Below are 20,775 nucleotides of genomic sequence, written 5' to 3'. Positions count from 1 at the left end.
ATCTGTCCTGTTTTGCTGATATGTAATAATCAACGACCACAGTTACACAACATAAACCCCAAAAACCCTAACACCCTTTCGCGTTTTCATTCCACCCTTTTCTCTTCTTCAACTTCCGCGACAATCTTCACTCACACAGAGGCGAAGCGAAGATGGTTGGAGACAGAACCAAGAAGCAGAAACTCACCGAAAATCCCGAAGAAGTTGATGCTGAACTCATCCTCTCCATCGAGAAATTGCAAGAGATCCAAGATGACCTCGAAAAGGTACCTTTTTTTATTCAATTGAAGCTTTTAACTTACACAATTATTTGATCCACCAAATTAGGTTAACCTAATTTGATTTGAATTGTGTTTTAATAATTATGTGGATGATGAATTTGAAATTCGTTACAGATTAATGATGAAGCGAGTGATAAGGTTCTCGAAATTGAGCAGAAGTATAATGAGATTAGGAAGCCGGTTTACGATAAGCGGAACGAGATTATCAAATCTATTCCTGATTTCTGGTTGAATGCTGTGAGTATTTTATATATGTTTTTTCTTAATTGAATTTATTTTGTGAATTTTGTTAGTGTAATAGTTAAAATTGTTTTTTTTTTTTTGTTTTGCTTTATCTTTGTTATTGTTTGCAGTTTTTGAGCCATCCTACCCTCAGTGAACTACTGAATGAGGAAGATCAAAAAGTATGTCTTTTTTTCTTTCAGCAACTAAAATTTACATTTATGTTAAGTTTTCCATGTTGTTACGTTTGGTTTGTTTGTATGATTCTGGAAATTACTCGGCGTGTTCTGTGGAAGTATTTTTTAAGGTAGTAGTTTTGACCCAGCGTGGACAAAACGAAACGGAATGGTTTTGGTTTCACCATTTTCCATGGAATCAAAGTAATATCACTTTTATCGTGTTCTGTTTTACTTTTAATATATGCACTAAACATAAAACAAAACCCACTTATTATGTTCTTTCATGTTTTAACTTGCCTTCTGAACAATTGCTAGGTTTTGTTCCTTTGATTAACGGTTCTGTTGGGAAAATTTAATTGATTTCCAATTTTTTATTTGATAGATATTCAAGTATTTGAGTTCTCTTGAGGTTGAAGATAATAAGGATGTCAAATCTGGATACACAATCACCCTTGTAAGTTGCCCTTTTTCTCTTCCCCTTCTTCTGAAAACTCCTCTTCTTTGTACAAGTATTTGAAAATCACTTCATTGCAATGAAAAATATGGTTTTTGTGAAATTTTGAACTTCTTATTCATTGAAGATTGAAGAATAACCAAATGTTGATTTTCTACGGACAAAAATTAACCAGTAATCATTTCATGTTCAGAATTTCAATCCCAATCCCTATTTTGAGGATTCAAAACTTTCAAAGACTTTTACCTTCCGTGAAGAAGGAACAACAGAGATCACTGCTACCCCCATAAAATGGAAAGAAGGCAAGGTAAGGGAATTAATTTCATATTTTCTCCCCTATCAGCATTTATAATTTTTATTTTGCATATTTATCTGACAGCCAATGTGAAACTTTTTCAAATCTACATGACATGGATCAGCTTAAACTTGCTAAAAGTAGAGGAAGAGAACAACAAACTCGAACCTGATGAGATGCATAGGGAAAATAGTGGTCTTAAAATAAGATATAAATCATAAGTTTCAAGTAGGGTAGATGTAATAAGATTTGAGTGTGTTCCGCAATAGTAAAGTATCACTCAAGTTTGCAGGAAAAGTTACCCCACAATTAAAAGGCCTGTAATGTTGTGTGAATCTGTTCACTTGAGGGTTGCACAAGACAGGGTTGCACAAGACAATATGTAATTAGAAATATGATTAGAAATACAATCATTAGGCATTTGTGAAAAGACATCTAGAAGAACAAATGGGGAGGGCTGGTCTGATTAAATATATGATAGTTTAAGGGAAACTGTTGGCCAAATTGTGAGATTTACAGATTAATGGTCTATATTTACACCTTATATATTTTTTGTTGTTGAGTGATCCATATAGTGGACCCAAGCTCATGGTAAAAGACCTCCTTTTTTTTTTTTCGACAGAGGAAAAGACCTTGTTGTTGTATTTTACTAACACATAATCCTGATACATGTAGGGAATACCCAATGGCGACAATCATGAGAAGAAAGGGAACAAAAGGCCTCCTGTTGATGTCAGGTTGGTGTCTTCAGTTTATTTTTTTTTCTTCTATTTGTACAGAATATCTTAAACAAAGAAAGCCATGTTCATGATGCATATTAGTTTCCACTTGTTCTTGGCTGACCTTTATATGTTTATACAAAATGAACTTCTGGAATTTGCCCACTCTCCAGCTTTGTCCATGATAACAAACTCACGAGTTATAATCCTGCCGTCAATTAGGACATCAATAAAGGGCCCTTGATTAGTGATGCTTGTTTTGGTTGCTAAACCAAATTCCTCTTTTCCTTTTTTCTTCTTCTTTTCAGTAATGTTTATTCCAATATGACCAAGCGGAAGGTAAGGAAATATTGGGAGTGAAACGAAATTCATAACACAATACAATACAGAGGATGCCTAAATCTACTTTAAAAGGATTATGTTAATCCCACAGTTTGATGATTACGGATACCCTGTTCGTTCCAGAACTCAACAACCTGAACAACTTTCCCATTACTATCGTTGCTATGGAAATAGCAGCCGCTATTGCACTGATAGCGAAAGAATCATATTGTAGTGGTTTTCATAGCGTTTTGTTCAAATCCCGCTACACAATAGCTCCGCTATTTAACAATACCAAAGTATTTTCATTTGCAAATAATTGACTGGTACGTAAAGCCTTTGAAGAATTATCTCCGTCAATTATTTGACGGATGGCCCCATATTTGACGGGTGGATTCAATGGAAACATCCAAGAGAAATTTGATCAATTGTATACTTGATTGGAGGTTTGGGATCAGGGGTATGGTGGATGTTTAAGAGTCTGGTACCAATTTTTTCCAATAGGTCCCTGCCAGTAAAACTTGTGTGCTTTGCAGCATACTTTCCCATATTGTCAAGAGCAGTCTCTATGAGATACATTTGAATCATTATACTGTGAAAAGTATTGACCTTTCAGGAGTCGATGGAAGAGTATCTTTATGCCTGGCTGGCTGTGCATTACTCTGCCAAAACCCTTTCATGTAAAAAAACATTTTTCTAACAACGTAGCTAGTTTAAGCAAGACAGAGAGTAAAGTAGGCAAAGCAAATATCATGATTTTCCTTAAAACCACCTTCATATTTGAGGACAGAAGCTTTTGCTTTTATTGTTCATTAAATGTTATTATTTGAGAAATATGTTGTTAAAGGCTTAAAGCTCCTTTTGGAAACGCTTCATTGAACAAATGGTTAAAATCCTTTGATTTCTTGTGCTAATGAATGCAGTTTCCTTAGTTGGTTTTGTGACTGTGAGCAGAAAGATGATATGGCTGACATTCACGACGAGGTATAATTTTTTTTCCTGTTCTTCTCACGTAGTTTCTAGATATGTGCATCCCTGTCTTTGTTTTCCACGTGTCTCTACTTGACTAATTTGAGTTTCTTTATTTTGTACTTTTTTATTCTTCACATTAGTCCTTGTATAATATTCAATTCACTATATTGCAGCTTGCAGAATTAATCAAGGATGATTTATGGTCAAATCCACTCATTTATTTCAACAGTGTAAGTCAACTTTTAGTTTTTATATCTTCGTTTTGATGAATACCAAATGCATTATTTGTCATTTTACTGTCATTTTTTTTCTTCCATTATGTTTCTAACTGTAGCTGATTGTAATATAACAGGAGGAGCCTGATGAAGAGGATGCCGATGATGAAGCTGATGATGAGGTAATGGAAGTTCCGTTTTTCTTGGAAAAAATAGAGGTGATTAACAAAAGTTTTTGGGTTATTGCTCATAATAATTGTTTGGAATCTGATTATCATTTGATCCATACTGAATTCATAATTTTCAATTAAAGAGTTTGATGCGGTGATACTGTGCATACTGGATCCATGCTGAATGCATAACTTTTTAGCATGTGCATGTGCTTCTAGCAGCGATTTCTGAAGGACCTGAACCGAACTTTAATTTTCATTCGCGATCTAGGATAGTATCATATAAATGTTAATATAAAGAATATGGAACTATAAGTTGGAATAATACTTGAAGATTTTAAGTGAAGACAATACCTAAAGCTTTAAGTTAGAATGATTTTCATGATCCGAAAACAATAAATAATGTGAACACTGAGCACATGTTAAGATGTTTGATAACCTCAAAAAAAACTTGGCAAGTTATCTCTAACTGATTGCTATTAATCCTAAACATTGTTAAAGGATCTAAGTTGTGCATATACATATAGAATAATTTCCATTTTAAATTAATGACAAACACAGCTTTGGAAATACTAGATACAAATAATATTTCTTGTTCGCAGGAAAAAGACGAGGACGACTCTGAAGAGGATGACGAAGAGGGTGATGATGAGGAAGGCAATTGAAAATGCATTATGGCAGTGTGACCTTTTTATTTTTTTGGTTTGAGTATGTATTAGGCTTTTGGGCGTGCAGACCATGGCCTTTCTTTCAGGGCATTAACTCATGTCAGCAAGTGGAGCTACACAAGCCAGTTAGTGGTTCTCCGACCATAATTTATCAATTACCCTGTCAAGTAATTTCTTCTAGTTTTACCCATCGTGCAATTTTAGTGATACTCATGGTATATTAGCTTTCTCTTTTGGGTTTTTGTTGTGAACTGCATAGAAAAGTTACTGCATTTACTAGCCGTTTGGGTATCTTAGCATAAAAAGGCTCATATGCTATCTCAACTGTTTTCCTCCCGCAAGTTAACTATAGTCGGAAAGGAGCTTTATGCATAACTTTCCTGGCAACTGAAACATAAATGCATGATTATAATTTATATTGGCCCCATCCTCTGTTAGAATTTAGATGTTGATATTTGCCATCGGGTGTCACCTAAAAGCACATGACTTATTTTTTCCAATAGCATTATACATCTCAAGCGTAAACCATTAAACTATGGCAATGCCTATTCTTTTAATTCTACTTTTGATGGGAGGCTTAGTCTCCCACTATAATACATTACAGCTTCATTTCAAAATACCTTGATAGGCAGACAATTGTTTGCCGTTTTGCAAATCACATATTTTAGAATGTATGCATAGCTTAATAGCATGTTTGGATCCACTTCTGCCTACTGTCTAGATCCACTCCTACCGCGAAAAAGAAGCTATGCAGCTTCAAACAAAAATGCACGCTTGCCCTTACTTCCACCGCAGTTCCAAACTTGCTATAACCCCGACCTTTTTCTTCTTAGCAAACCAATGTTTAGAACAAAAGCCATGGAATAACCTTGGCTACGTTTTATCAAAAAATGTTTAATTGGACTTTTGGTTCGAATTTTTCGTAAATAGTTCAACTTATCAAAATCAAACTTTTGTCCCCTCAATTCTAATATATGTTGCGATTTTAGTCTTCTAGCCCAGATTTTCTGCCCTAACGTGGGTGATTTTTATCCTCAAAAGTGATTAATTGTCCAAAAAATAAATAATATTAAGGACTTTTGATTTTAAGGACTTTTTTCGTGAATTTTACATGGAGATAGAAAATACAATTAAGTCTATCAAAAAAATAAATAATATTTTTTAAAAATGTAAGAATTTCGTACAGAAATTGTCTGCTGATTCGTATCGAATCTAAAAAAAAAAAAACTTTTGTACAAATGAGTTTTTTTGATTTTTTTTTTTTATGAACGATTTTTCTGCGTGTACTAATATTTTTTTTTTCTATTATTGATTCATTGGTTGTAAATTGTAATGTCTAATTTTATCTGGTAAATTTTTTTCAGAGGATTATTTGATCTAGTAATTTTTTTTTTGGGAGAAAATATAGTGACTTGTATCTTATAAATGATTTTTATATTATAAAAAACAAACATGCTCAGCCGGAACTATATGCTACATAATTGGGACCGAACCACTCGCCTGGTACATTGTGCCAAACGTGATAGGTCCCTTTAAACTTGAAGGAAGAATTTGACCTAAGAAGTCCCAACTTCTGGGGCAATATATGTTATGACATTGATGTTGTGTAGCTTGATATTTCATCATTTTCAATTGAGTTTACCACAAGTTATCTATGGCAACCCCAGGAGATTGACATGTCAGTCCATCAGACTCCTCTTGTATACTGTACTATGCACAAATAATCTAAGAATGTGTAACCTTTTCTTTTGGTCGGTTCTTTAGGAGAATGTTTGCTAGTGTGATGCATCTCGCTGTGGATTCAAAATACTACCAATTACAACAAGTTAATACATTTATTCTTGGGGCTCTTTATGTTTGATTGATTAGAGTAAAATTGAATCACTTAGATTTTAGACATCTTCCTTAAGACACGTCGAAACAAGCAGAGACATAATTCAAAGGATCAGAACAAGATAGACCCACGTGTTTCATGCAAGGATGATTAATATGGACCACAGGCTTATATAGACATCAAATCTATTCATGGTGGCATCCTGAATTGACCATGATATATATATATATAGTATACCAGTTAAAAGCACGCAATACGTTAAACTTATGTCCACATCAATGCTCCCAAGTTGGCCATAATCTTGCTACTTTTCCTTTGGTTTTTGCTAATTTTTGTTTCTAAAGCAGTCTTCGGTTGCCATCTTTGTAGTTAAAGAAAGATTTCCTAAAAAAAAAAAAATGATTTGTCTAACTTGTAATATTTAGCCATCTATAAAAATCAATTGATAAACATTGTCTTAGCTTTATGGACATTCAAAAATATCTTAACATATTTTTCATTACCTAACTAAATAGATTCGGTGACAATAGAAATAATACGCTCATGCACTTCAATTATTAGACCAAAAATATCAACCAGTTTTATCCATCAAAACGTCAAAAAGTAATTCAACTTGTATTGATAAATTCTTTATAAAAACATCACTAGCATGGGTTTTCCATTTTTCTACTGCGCTTTATAATTTTTTGGGTTAACCTTCATATTTTTAGGGTGAAGGGACATTGATAATCAGAAATTCGGTCGGAAGATAAGTAAAGTATGTTCAAGCACTAGTAGAAAATATACATTTAATATTAGGGGTTTTTAGTTTTCACATCAGCTCGGAAAATACCTGAAGGGAAAGATACACACCGTGAGGTTTTACATCAGTTGACATAATAAATACATGATGGAAGCATATAACATTTACATCAGTGGATAGTTGAAATGAGGGGAAAAAAACGCGGTGGCATTTTTGCAATTTGAGTGAAAACTTTGGCTAACTTTTTTCACATTAGTGGTTAGAAATGTTTTAAATAACGGTCGCGGTCTCAGTCGCGGTTGCGTTATGGTTGTTGCGATTTCGGCGGTTACGGATGTTGCGTTATAGATTGCGGTCGTCGCGGTGTGAATTAATCACAACAATGCACAAATATTATTTAATCATTTATTCTATCATATAGTATATAATAACTTAAATTGAACTATTATTTTATATATATTATAAGATGGTTAAAATAAATATAATAATTACAACATTACAACACTATCACAGACTTGCATTATCTATTTTTCCTTATGAACGGTATTGTGTTTTTCGCTTCCATAATGGTGTGTCGCATTCGTAACGGAGTTTTACGGTTGTATCGGCTGTTTGTCACGGTCGTAACGGGCGTTTCGGTGTGATTCTTCATCTCACCCTGAAAACAAGTAAAAACGGTATCGGTGGCCACCTATACCTTTTTATCGCGGCAGTTTTCGCGTTAACGGACCCGTATTTAAAACCTTAAGTATCTGAGGTCAAAACAAATTTTCATTTTTACCTTATCATTTCCTCTATCGTAAGAAATGTTCTATCTAGGTATCGAATTATGGTTCTTCTGAACAATTCATTTGAAGTTCATGAATCACTTTAGTCAAATTGCTAGGTTCTATTGCGCTTCATTTGAAGTTCATGAATCACTTCAGTCAAATTGCTAGGTTCTATTGCGCTTTGTATGTTTATTACATTTTTTGAACATGTCGAGTTTCAAATCAAGGACCACAAATATGATGAATAATCTTACCATCAAGTAATCTCTTGGAATCCTGGTTTTGTATGTTTATTTTAACTAAAGATTTAAATAATAGCCCTAGTCTTAAATACAAACAAAAATCTAAGCATATATGACTCAATTAGACCAAATACATTTTTAGTTTGTTTATATTTGAGTGAGATAAAAGTATAACTATAATAGTTTAATTAAATATATATTTGAAAGAAAAACATTACACTAAAATCATATATCTCATTTATAGATAGTACAGATGACAAAAAAACGTATTTCGCGAAAGATTAAACCCTTAAAAAAATTTGTTAAGTAGTCTAATGGCTAATGCTCACACATTTTAATGTGAAAAAATGGGGCATATGAGGTTTGAACCCGACATCCGCATATAATATGTAATATCTGTACCAACTGAGCTAAGCTCACAGAGATTAAAGCCTTAAATTTTAGTTACCTTAATTTCAGTTTTTTTCCTTTCTTTTATGCATGTATGTATGTATGTGTATATATGGCAGTTACTAATAGTAATTCTAAATTTGGCGGTGTACGAGTATTCACATATATGTTTCAAAAAATTATTTCTGAACCTCAACAGCATTTTTAAAGATCCTCAAGGTGTGTTCTCAAAAAGTTTTATTATTGGAGAAAATTGACATGACACCAACCTATAAGGATATGATTATTTGCTAAAACAACTTGATTTTTTTTTTCTTTCCAATAATATTATTACAGTGTAAGCCTCTTCGTGATTATTACATCTTTCGCTGGAGAAATATCTCTTGTGTTGCTGGAAATGTCAAATGTGATTAAAACTGTCGGGGAACATAACAACTGAAAAATGTGATGTGAGTGATGTTAAAACTAATATCCCGCACACAACTTAAATAATTAAAAATCAACTACAACTGTCATACAATATTCGAGTCACGTATATTATGAGACTATAATTTATCAAACATGTAGAAAAATCATATATACAAGTTAACATTGTGTGACACAACAGACAACCTCTCAAAATAAAATCTTATATATCTAAGACAAGAAAAGCCAGTTCAACGAAAGAAGCAAGTTGTGGCTGATATTCATTCATTAATTTCTTTGTTTTAATATCTACAGGACAAAGCCAACAGTGTTTGTAGCATATGTTGGAATTCAGCTCAAATAACTCATACACAAATATGAATCCATGATCCATATGTTAAGCATAATTGCCCAAAAAAGGAGAGAAATTTTGAATATGTGGTGCTTTTATTTTTGGGGCTTGAGGATTTTTGTAACTAAGTCAGCTTTTTCAGATGGCACAAACAAAATTGTAAGAGAGGGGCAGAACAAGGATTTAATTTAGGTGGCAGTGCATGTCACACCATGTAATTGTACTGCAAATTATTTAGGAGACAGCAAAAATGTAAGAGAAGGGCAGAGCAAGGAGTTAAAACATGACATAATTTTCCCTCCACTTTATTTCATATTTATAAAAAAATATATATGTTTATGATGTGTGTACCATAAATGACTGTCAATATGTACAATTAAATTGATTTTGCATCATGCATAAGTTTATTTTGTACCATTAAATCGATGTTATATAAATTTCATTTGATTTAATAGTGAGATTTATTGATTCAATAATAAAAAACAAGTTTATGTCTCATACAAAATTTATTTTATTTGTACACCATAAAATTGACCTTTAATAATATGGCAATTCGAAATTCATCTTTTGAAGGATAAAGTGGCGAAACGTGTAAATCTGATCCTATCTTTAAACACTAAAAAAGTGGCACGTGGAAAGCACATATTTAATGAATCTTTGTTTACCCGGTGAGTTTTAAAGATACTTCCTCAATTTTAAAATGAGAGTTGTTTAAAATTTTTTTTAAAGAAGGAGAATCGTTTAATATTGCGTCGAAGGATAAATGCAATAAATAATTGGATGAAAGAGAATATCCATTTTACTATATTATCCGTATTAACTATTGGTTTATTTTTGCTTCTTCAAAAAAAAAACCTATTGGTTTATTTTTAATAATAATTTGGAAGTAACGTACATAATATTAATTGAAGGGTACGTTCGAAAATAAAAAATTAATATTTTATTAGAAAATAACATTTAAAATATTTTTTTTAAATGGCATTCATTTTTATACAGATAAAATACAATGGTACACTTCTTATATATCAAATCCACAATAATAAGAAAAATAGAATTATAAATATATTTTTTTAGGTGACGTGAGTTTATTATTTTTTTATAGATAAGGTTAGAAAAAGATAAACAAAAGAAATAGGAAAACAACTACTTCCTGGCTCAAAGAAGATTCTCCAAGCATTGTCACCGGAGATGAAAAATTCTTTTGAGATTCAAACCAAGAGAATCCCTTTTCACGTATATAAACATCCTTGAATTTTAGCAGAGTATCATGAATTACAAGATAATCAACAGTGTGACACAATGGTCCCAAACGATACCAATCAGTATAGCAAAATTAAAATCTCAGGCTCTTATTCGAAAGTTATACTCATAATGAAGAAATAAGACAGTATTCTTGATAGAGTTTCCAATGTAAGAGTCCATAATTTGAACCCAAAGCTTATTAAGGTCCTGTCACATGCTCGAAACTATTTTATCTAGGCAAAATGCATTCAGGGGTCCTTTAAGTTTTGTGTTTGTTCCGGATTAGTCCTTTAAGTTTTTGAAGTTCCACATAGGTCCTTTTAGTTTCTGAATGTTTGCAACTTTGTCCTTTCCGTCAGTGTCCGTTAATATAACGATGACGTGGCTGTTAACTTGATGATATGGCACAAAACTTCATGCCTACAACTAGAAACGAAAGAAGACCCATCAAATTTGTTACGAGAATTGGATCGAAATGAAACCATGGTTAGCTACAATTGATGTTTTAAGATTTAAATTTGGACAACAATGGAGTTTAGGGTTTTGAAATTAGGGGAAAATGAGTGATATAAGGAGAGGGATGAAGTCAATACACGTTGGCAAGCTAAAACGTACGTACCAACTCCTCTTTGATATCCAGCTTGCTTGTCGATATCCGGCTTGCATGTCGAAGCCTCTCCGTCGAATGCTAATATCTCTTTAAGTCCATGAACTTGATCCAGCTTTAGCGTCGAACTCATTTAGGTATCTTCAACACTCGAGTCAAACTTAGTTGACTGAATTTATTGTAGCCTGTCGAAAATACAGGCTAATAACCACGTCATCAAGTTAAGGGCCACATCATCAAGTTATTAACGGACGCTGACGGAAAGGACAGGGTTGCAAACATTCAGAAACTAAAAGGACTTATGTGGAACTTAAAAAACTTAAAGGACTAATCCAGAACAAACGCAAAACTTAAAGGACCCCTAGATGCATTTTGCCTTTTATCTAACATAGAAGTGTTAGCCTCTCTAGCACGCCTAATATTAAGAACACCCTTATGTTTTGGTGTAGTAACCTTATCTCGATCAACAAGATGAACTAGTGATTAATGGTACCCAAACAAATAAAATCTCTAGTCAACTTACCAACCAGATTCCCTCAAAAAAAAAAAAAACTTACCAACGAGATTACAAATTCCCTAAAGAATCCAGAATTATTGCATTTTTAGTATAATAACTAGTTTCTTTTTGTCAAAGTAAAAATCTTTTCTTACTAGAAGTTTTAATTATATATAAATTAGATGACATGTTGTCATGCAATTGTATTTGTATATGGCCTAATGGTAAAATAGGCCAACTGTAACCAACATGCCTCAAGTTTGATCCTCTCTTAGTTTTATCTTCTAGTTTGATTGATTTGTAATACCCACCATTGGGTACTGATGATTGTTTGATGCTTGTTTCCTAGTGCTAATAGAAGACTTTGGTATGCCTAATATTTTATATAGTGGAAGTTTTGGCTAGCTTATGTTTTGTGAATTTTATTCTCTTGTATTGAGTGATGTTTTCAGGTGGGGTTTCAGTGACTTTGTGTTGGATGACTTTAGTGTATTTTAGAGGAAATAGAGTGATGATTGAATGATTAAAATAAATTATTTTGATGAGAGAGAATTATTGGTTAGGAGAGAGATAGAGACAAAGGCACCGAAGCTAAAGGCACCCAAGTCTCACCCGATGTTTTCAACGTTAAATTTAAGGTGTCCTATTTATATTTTTTTCTTCTCATTTATTGATATAACTATTGGTGTTGGCTTTGTTTTGTAGTTTTTCTTGTTCAAGTTCAACAAGGGAGAGTATAATGAGTTCTGACTTTTGACTGTTTCATCGCGTGTTCTAGTCCCATAACATGGTATCAAAGTTTTAATTCTCTTAGGCTTTGTTTGCGAGTTTTGAGGGGAAGGAAAGGAAAGGCTAAGGAGGGGAAGGGAAGGAAAGGGAGGGAAGGGAGAAAGGAGGGAAAACCTTCCCCTTGTTTGTGAGTTAAAAAAACAACAAGGAAAGGAAATGGAGGGCTTATGTTATAATTTTACTATTTTACCCTTTTTTCTCTTAAAAACAATACATTGTGTTCTACTTTGTAATTTATCTTGAAATTAATTAAAAACAACTTATCTCATAAAAAATAAATTATTACGATCTATTTTTAAAAAACAACTTATTTATAAAAATAAAAATAAAAAGCTTATTACGATCTCTTTTTTAAAAAACAGCTTATTCAAAACAACTTATTTATACAAAACAACTTATTACGATATCTTTTTCAAAAAACAACTTATTCAAAACAACTTATTTATACAAAACAACTTGTTACGACATCTTTTCAAAAAACAACTTATTCAAAATAGCTTATTTATGCAAAACAACTTATTACGACCTCTTTTTCAAAAACAACTTATTTATCCAAAACAACTTATTACAATCTCTTTTTTAAAAAACAAGTTATTCAAAACAGCTTATTTATACAAAACAGCTTAATACGATCTCTTTTTCAAAAACAACTTATTCAAAACAACTTATTTATACAAAACTGCTTAATACACTCTTTTTCAAAAAACAACTTATTCAAAACAGCTTATTTATCCAAAACAGCTTATTACCACGTCTTTTTCAAAAACAGCTTATTCAAAACAACTTATTTATCCAAAACAACTTATTACAACCTCTTTTCAAAAAACAGCTTATTCAAAACAGCTTATTTATGCAAATCAGCTTTTAACGACCTCTTTTTCAAAATCATCTTATTCAAAACAGCTTATTCATCCAAAAACAGCTTATTACGACCTCTTTTTCATAAACAACTTATCGAAAACAGCTTATTCATCCAAAACAGCTTATTACAATCTCTTTTTCAAAAACAACCTATTCAAAACAACTTATTTATCCAAACAACTTATTATGACCTCTTTTCAAAAAACAGCTTATTCAAAACAGCTTATTTATGCAAAACAACTTATTACGATCTCTTTTCAAAAAAACAACTTATTCAAAACAACTTATTTATGCAAAACAACTTATTACGACCTGTTTTTCAAAAACAAATTATTCAAAACAACTTATTTATCCAAAACAGCTTATTACAATCTCTTTTTTAAAAAACAACTTATTTAAAACAGCTTATTTATACAAATCATCTTAATACAATCTCTTTTTCAAAAACAACTTATTCAAAACAACTTATTTATACAAATCAGCTTAATACGATCTCTTCTTCAAAAACAACTTATACAAAACAGCTTATTTATACAAAACTGCTTAATAAGATCTCTTTTTCAAAAACAACTTATTCAAAACAGCTTATTTATCCAAAACAGCTTATTACAACCTCTTTTAAAGAAACAACTTATTCAAAACAGCTTATTACCACGTCTTTATCAAAAACAGCTTATTCAAAACAACTTATTTATCCAAAACAGCTTATTACAACCTCTCTTCAAAAAACAGCTTATTCAAAACAGCCAATTCATCCAAAACAGCTTATGACGACCTCTTTTTCAAAAACAGATTATTGAAAACAACTTATTCATCTAAAAGAGCTTATTACAATCTCTTTTTCAAAAAGAGCTTATTGAAAACAGCTTATATATCCAAAACACCTTATTACAATCTCTTTTTCAAAAAAAAAAAACTTATTCAAAACAACTTATTTATACAAAATAGCTTAATACGATCTCTTTTTCAAAAACAACTTATTCAAAATAGCTTATTTATACAAAACAGCTTAATACGACCTCTTTTTCAAAAACAACTTATTGAAAACAGCTTATTCATCTAATAAGCTGCTTTGCATAAATAAGCTGTTTTGAATAAGTTGTTTTTGAAAAAGAGATTGTAATAAGCTCTTTTGGATGAATAAGTTGTTTTTAATAAGCTGTTTTTGAAAAAGAGGTCGTCATAAGCTGTTTTGGATGAATAGGCTGTTTTGAATAAGCTGATTTCGAAAAAGAGGTAGTTAAAAGCTGATTTGCATAAATAAGCTGTTTTGAATAAGTTGTTTTTTGAAAAGAGGTTGTAATAAGCTGTTTTGGATAAATAAGCTGTTTTGAATAAGTTGTTTTTGAAAAAGAAGTGGTAATAAGCTATTTTGCATAAATAAGCTGTTTTGAATAAGTTGTTTTTTGAAAAGAGGTCGTAATAAGTTGTTTTGGATAAATAAGCTGTTTTGAATAAGCTGTTTTTGAAAAAGACGTGGTAATAAGCTCTTTTGCATAAATAAGCTGTTTTGAATAAGTTGTTTTTTGAAAAGAGGTCGTAATAAGTTGTTTTGGATAAATAAGTTGTTTTTAATAAGTTGTTTTTGAAAAAGACGTGGTAATAAGCTCTTTTGCATAAATAAGCTGTTTTGAATAAGTTGTTTTTTGAAAAGAGGTTGTAATAAGCTGTTTTGGATAAATAAGCTGTTTTGAATAAGTTGTTTTTGAAAAAGAGATTGTAATAAGCTGTTTTGGATGAATAAGCTGTTTTCAATAAGTTGTTTTTTGAAAAAGAGATCGTAATTAGCTGTTTTTGATGAATAAGTTGTTTTGAATAAGCTGATTTTGAAAAAGAGGTTATTAAAAGCTGATTTGCATAAATAAGTTGTTTTGAATAAGCTGTTTTCTGAAAAGAGGTTGTAATAAGCTGTTTTGGATAAATAAGTTGTTTCGAATAAGCTGTGTTTGAAAAAGACGTGGTAATAAGCTGTTTTGCATAAATAAGCTGTTTTGAAGAAGTTGTTTTTTGAAAAAGAGGTCGTAATAAGCTGTTTTGGATAAATAAGTTGTTTTTGAAAAAGATGTGGTAATAAGCTATTTTGCATAAATAAGCTGTTTTGAATAAGCTGTTTTTTAAAAAGAGGTTGTAATAAGCTGTTTTGGATAAATAAGATGTTTTGAATAAGTTGTTTTTGAAAAAGAGATTGTAATAAGTTGTTTTGGATGAATAAGCTGTTTTCAATAAGTTGTTTTTTGAAAAAGAGATCGTAATAAGCTGTTTTTGATGAATAAGCTATTTTGAATAAGATGATTTTGAAAAAGAGGTCGTTAAAAGCTAATTTGCATAAATAAGTTGTTTTTTGAAAAGTGGTTGTAATAAGCTGTTTTTGATAAATAAGCTGTTTAGAAAAAGTTGTTTTGAAAAGAGATCGTAATAATTAGGTTATATCTAAAATTGTCAATTTGAATTATTATGAGGGCAAAATTGTCAATTTGTATGCTTAACCCCCCAAAACCCCCCAATTTGGGGGAACTTTAAAATTGATGAAGCTCTTCTAAACCCCCCAAAACATTTCCCTTGTTTTTTAAAACTCGCAAACAAGGGTTTACCTCTCCACAAGCCTTTCCTTCCCCTCCCTTCCCCTCCAAAACCCAACTCGCAAACAAAGCCTTATGGTCAATAATTTGCGGTGAATGATGGAAGTCGACACATCTCACATGGTGGTGACTTTGAGTAACTCAGGCTATACCCTTTGAAAAGAAAAGATGAAGGATATGGTTTATGGGAAAAAAAATTCACCATGTGTTCCATCTAGTGTACTTGGATAATAAGACTGACGACGAGTGGACCTTACTATACAAACATGTGTGTGTATACATTCGTTAGTGGGTTTTGTGGGATATGCTTAAGCAACTGTATACAAAGAAGATAGAAAATATAACAAGATGTATTTGATAAAAAATAACATTAACTTAAAACTTCAAGAAGGAATTTCATTGGCCTTCCGTTTGAATACTTTCTAAGAAATTATGAATTAGATCTTTGCTATGAGGATTAAGTTTGATGATGAAATTTTAAGGTTATTGCCTTTTCTTAATCCTTGCATAACTCGTGGGAAACTGTAAGATTATTATTGTCTAATTTTGCTCTAGATGGTGTATTGTCAATGAACCTTGATAGAAGTGTTTTTAATGAGAAGAGAAGAAAGCATCAGAGTTCCCCATCATCGTCCGGATGTATTGTGACGCAGAACGGCAGCAAGGATTAGCAAGCATTAAACCTAAAAGATAAACAGACAAGTTGCAAGCGACAAACCTATCAAATAAGGGTTTTCGGAATCCACCAGAATTGAGGAAAGTTCTCGATAATTTTATTGAATGAAAAAGTGTCTTTTAGGCTACAAAAGTTCTGTTTAAATACTAGTGAAAATCTCGAATGGGCCAGAAAAATAACAAACTGAAATAAAACAGAAAAATAATAAATATGTTGAAATATTAAAATGCGGTTTTGGGCCTTCTGACGACTCGTGAGGTTTGGGGCTTTCCAAAAAGGTATAATTCGAGTCAATCCGACACCGGATGCCAAATCTGTACTATTCCAAAAGAGTCTTTCTTGCACGCCACTTCATCTTTGATATGTGTTGTCTGTTTGCCTACATCAAATTGGTTACTGAATCAAGTACCGATATCTGGTCAATAGAGATCAAAACATATGCAATTTCAAAAACAAATACAAAAATGTCCCTGGTGTCGCATTAGATGTATAACAGGGGTATGGAAAAAATGGTGCTCATAAAACATTATTCTATTTGAAATTTAGCAGTAAAAAATAATTCGAAGAGCAAAGATGTGGAGGACTAAAAGTCAAATAAAAAATTGATAGAAACTAAATTATGATGGTATCATATTTTATCTTTAAATTTTGTTTGGGAGTTTAGAAGAGAGAGAAGGGGAGGATTTTGAAAAAAAATTAAAGAAAAAGTGGAAAAAATAGAAAACATTAGAAAGAAAAGGCTTTAGAGCATACAATATAAGAACGACCTGATATTATTGATTAGTACTATGAATATGATAGTAAGGGCTGCTCTGCGCAGTGATCAGCCATGAACACCAAGATTCCGACTGTCTAAACTAATGAAGCACTTGTCCAATCCCAGCAGACCCTTACAATGTTCACCAAATTGTTTGGCTAACGTCATTGCCAACTTAATATAGTTTTATATTATATGAATAAGATATGATATCCCTGTGCTGTGTCTGCATATCAGTAGTTAGCATCAACATTAATAATTGGAACCTGGTTACATGCAGGTGTAATGTCTCTAATTATATTAATTATTAATTGGCGCACAATTTTTATTTTATAAACGCCAAATTAGCATGAATTTAATTAATATATACAATCATATAAAAAAATTTACACATCCATTTAATTACATCTTACATATTATATTGAACATTTGTAAAAGAATTTAATTAGTATACTCTGTCCCTGTACAATTATTTTACATATACATACAATAATGTGTTGTTACACTAATTAAGAATATGACAACTTATATATTTTCATATTCATTAATCGATATTGTTGGATTGACTTCAAAATTGATGATTAAGCGAAAGGTAAGAATCGTGACACGATTTTGAGGCAGAATGCATATGAAGCTACTGACATAAAATCGTGGCGCGATGTTAAAAATCGTTGCACGATTTTGCACTAGTTTGAGCATTATTCAAGGTTTCATGGTTCAATTTTAAGGTAGAGCTTCAAGAGAGAGAAACTTGAGAAATCAAAGGAGATAACTTTAAGGTTGTGGGTCTTTGGTGAGGGTTCTTTAGAATTGGGAAATGTAAACACTTTGGGAGAGTGAAATCATTGTGTCTCTTGTTCTTAGAAAGAGATTACGAAAAGGGTAAAAATTAAGTTTTGTTCTTGGAGAGCTTGTTGAAGCCAATTTCTTGTAATCATTTGTATCTCTTTGTAAAGAACTCATTGGTAGTGGATTTGAGAGATCAATCTCTCCTCTAGAGTAGGTCACTGTTGGACCGAACTGGATAAACATTTCTTGGTGTATTTGTTTCTCTTCTATCTTTCTTTTTTTGCTTGTGGTCTTATGTTTTATATTTGATTTTTAGATTAGATCTAGGTTTGTTATTATTGTTGTTGCTTGAGATTACTTTAACATTGGTTACTACTTTCGTTTTGAGTTTGAATTCACAACAAACCTATCAATATATCATTGCAGTTGTTAGGCACTAATGTATGTGTGACATAATAATGAAATTAAAGATATACGACTGAATATTCGTGGAAAACAACTTACACCAACAGTACCTCTAAAAAAAACTTACGGTGACAGTTAAAACCTACACACTAATTAAATCTAACCAACCTCATTTACTAAAATAAATCTTTGTGGTTGTTGATTTCCACTCATGAAATAACTATGATAGTTCATTTTGACTTTTCGACTAGTCCACTAATTGGTCCTTGTTCAAATGAGGGAATCTTATTCATGAAATCAGTCATAAAGATACTACCAGTCTACCATATTAGTCTTAGTTGCACCACAATTGAATCTTTGACTCCAATTAAACGTCAACTACTTCTTCATGCGTAATCACTTATAGAAAAATCTATTTACATTTAGGAGTAAGGGTGAATTATAAGATATAATCAACATGTGGTTAGTTCGAACGAACAGGGGATTGGAATAAGTTAAATTAGATGTTAAATATATGAACTTTGACTCTTATGTATAAAGAAAATTTGATTGAAAAAACATATGTGTTAGCTTAACACTTATAAATCAACCTAATAGTAAATATACTTCGTATCTTTTGTCAAATAAAAAAGAAAGTGAACACTTCATGTCTATAATATGATTATTAGAAGAAGGAAAAAACCTAAAAAGGTGAATCACATGTTGTTGTAGCAATTATTTTATTAGGTCTCGTTAATTCAGGCGAAGATGAGTGCATATTGGGGGTTGTTAATTAAAGTATAGAAGAGAAGAGTAAAAGATATATTATAGAGGGGAATTGTGATGACATAGTGGAATCCGCGTCCACTTTGAAGTGAGAATGACAGCAACCACCAAACACATAAATACCAATTGATTTCTCTAGCTAGCTACCGTCACTATCCAATATCCTCACCACCATGAATTTAGCTCATATCTCTTCTCTTCTCTTATTATATAAAAAAGTTACTATAAAGATATTTGATTGGATTCAATTTAGGTTAAATACTTTTCAAATAGATAGCGGTTGCACTTTGCCAAATTGAACTAAAGTGGGACCAAACATGCATTGACTGAGCAGCTAGCTAGCTCTGAGATTGATATAATGTTGGGTTGCTAGATACCTTGTCCAATTAATCAGGAAATTAAAATACAGTTCATGTGGCACTAGATATATCCACATGTATATATGCTTAGTTTACCAAATAAATAAAAAGACTCTATATATAGATATTGAGAAGGGTAAGGTGTCAATTTGAACATGACATACATATAAGTAGCAAGGCATGTATGTGGTATTAGAAAAAAGGTAGCAGCAAGCAGTTAATATGTATCTGGTCCACTTCTCTGCACAGCAATGCAGCTCTGCCATGCCCTCGTGGACAGGACAGAGCAAGTATATTTGTGTCCGTCGTTTATTTTTACGTCATAATACCAACATTACATATTGTTCCACTTCAAAAAAAATATTGTTTCACTTCAAAGCAATGCTTTTTTTTTTAGGGATACTTCAAGAGCAATACTTGTTTGAGCACATTTGTATATATAAAGGATTTAAGACATACATAATTGTATATATTAGTAATACTTCAATAGCAATGCTTTTTATTTTACAGAAAATAATTTTAGGTTGTTAGTGTATATAAAATAAATTCTTTTATAATTAAATAATTCAGCTAAAATGGTTAATGAATTTTACCATTTTAGCTCAAACAAAATATTTTTTATATTATAATAATTATGGGTAAGTTTTATAAATTTTGAACAGATAAGGTACATTTTGAATTATTTGAGTTCTCCGATGAGGTGATCAATCAATGGTGGACTTCACCGCTTAATTTTATTAGGCCCTTGTTGTATATAGATAACATGGGTTTAACAAATTACAATGTGTTTTGGCTCTGTTAGAATTTTTATCGTATGTCAAACGACCAAAACATGGAGGACATATGTTATTAGAGAAATTTTAGTTTGTTGAAGTGGACTAAGAGTCAACATAAAGTCAAACTTTTGAGGGAAAATACAAGAGGATGATAAAAAAAAAAAAAAAAAAAAAAAAACTGACTTGCGAAACACATTTGAAGAGCATGACGAGCTTCATCGCACTTATGTTAATGAGAGTAGTGAAGAAAGTGGTAGTTACTCAGTTTCCTTTGTCTATTCAAGAGTTCTCACCAAAAACAAATGGTCGAATACTTAATTTTTGAAGCATACTCCCAACCAAAAACAAACTCCAAGTTTTAGAACTTTAAGTATACATTTCATGATCTTTTAAAAAAAAAAATGTAATTTCAATTCCAAGTACTTTATATTTTAAGTAATTTT

The 20,775-nt window shown here is 31.7% G+C and overlaps 1 protein-coding gene across 2 annotated transcripts; it reads left to right on the top strand.

Annotated features, from left to right (window-relative positions):
- The first annotated feature begins 88 nt into the window (after positions 1–88).
- LOC146901887 (NAP1-related protein 2-like) lies at positions 89–4,912 on the top strand. 2 transcript variants are annotated; one of them, XM_085738009.1, is made up of 10 exons: positions 89–266; positions 396–518; positions 635–685; positions 1,065–1,136; positions 1,330–1,443; positions 2,107–2,168; positions 3,395–3,455; positions 3,617–3,673; positions 3,796–3,840; positions 4,431–4,912. In XM_085738009.1, the coding sequence occupies exons 1-10, from the start codon at positions 153–155 to the stop codon at positions 4,491–4,493; spliced, it is 762 nt and encodes a 253-aa protein (XP_085594135.1). In that variant the 5' UTR covers positions 89–152; the 3' UTR covers positions 4,494–4,912. The 2 variants fall into 2 exon arrangements, with proteins under 2 accessions (XP_085594135.1, XP_085594134.1); XM_085738008.1 differs by having other exon boundaries at positions 3,796–3,876.
- Positions 4,913–20,775: the final 15,863 nt, after the last annotated feature.

The sequence above is a fragment of the Medicago sativa genome, chromosome 8 (genome assembly GCF_051527215.1).
Source record: "Medicago sativa cultivar Bolivia chromosome 8, Bolivia_mono, whole genome shotgun sequence".
Taxonomy (NCBI): Eukaryota; Viridiplantae; Streptophyta; class Magnoliopsida; order Fabales; family Fabaceae; genus Medicago; species Medicago sativa.
Note: the sequence above shows the minus strand (reverse complement) of the source record. Positions and strands in the feature narration are given on the sequence as shown.

Coding starts and splice junctions, on each gene's coding strand:
- LOC146901887 (XM_085738008.1), top strand. CDS start 153: ATGGTTGGAGACAGAACCAAGAAGCAGAAACTCACCGAAAATCCCGAA. Junction 267..395: donor TCCAAGATGACCTCGAAAAG/GTACCTTTTTTT, acceptor AATTCGTTACAG/ATTAATGATGAAGCGAGTGA. Junction 3,877..4,430: donor TTTTCTTGGAAAAAATAGAG/GTGATTAACAAA, acceptor TCTTGTTCGCAG/GAAAAAGACGAGGACGACTC.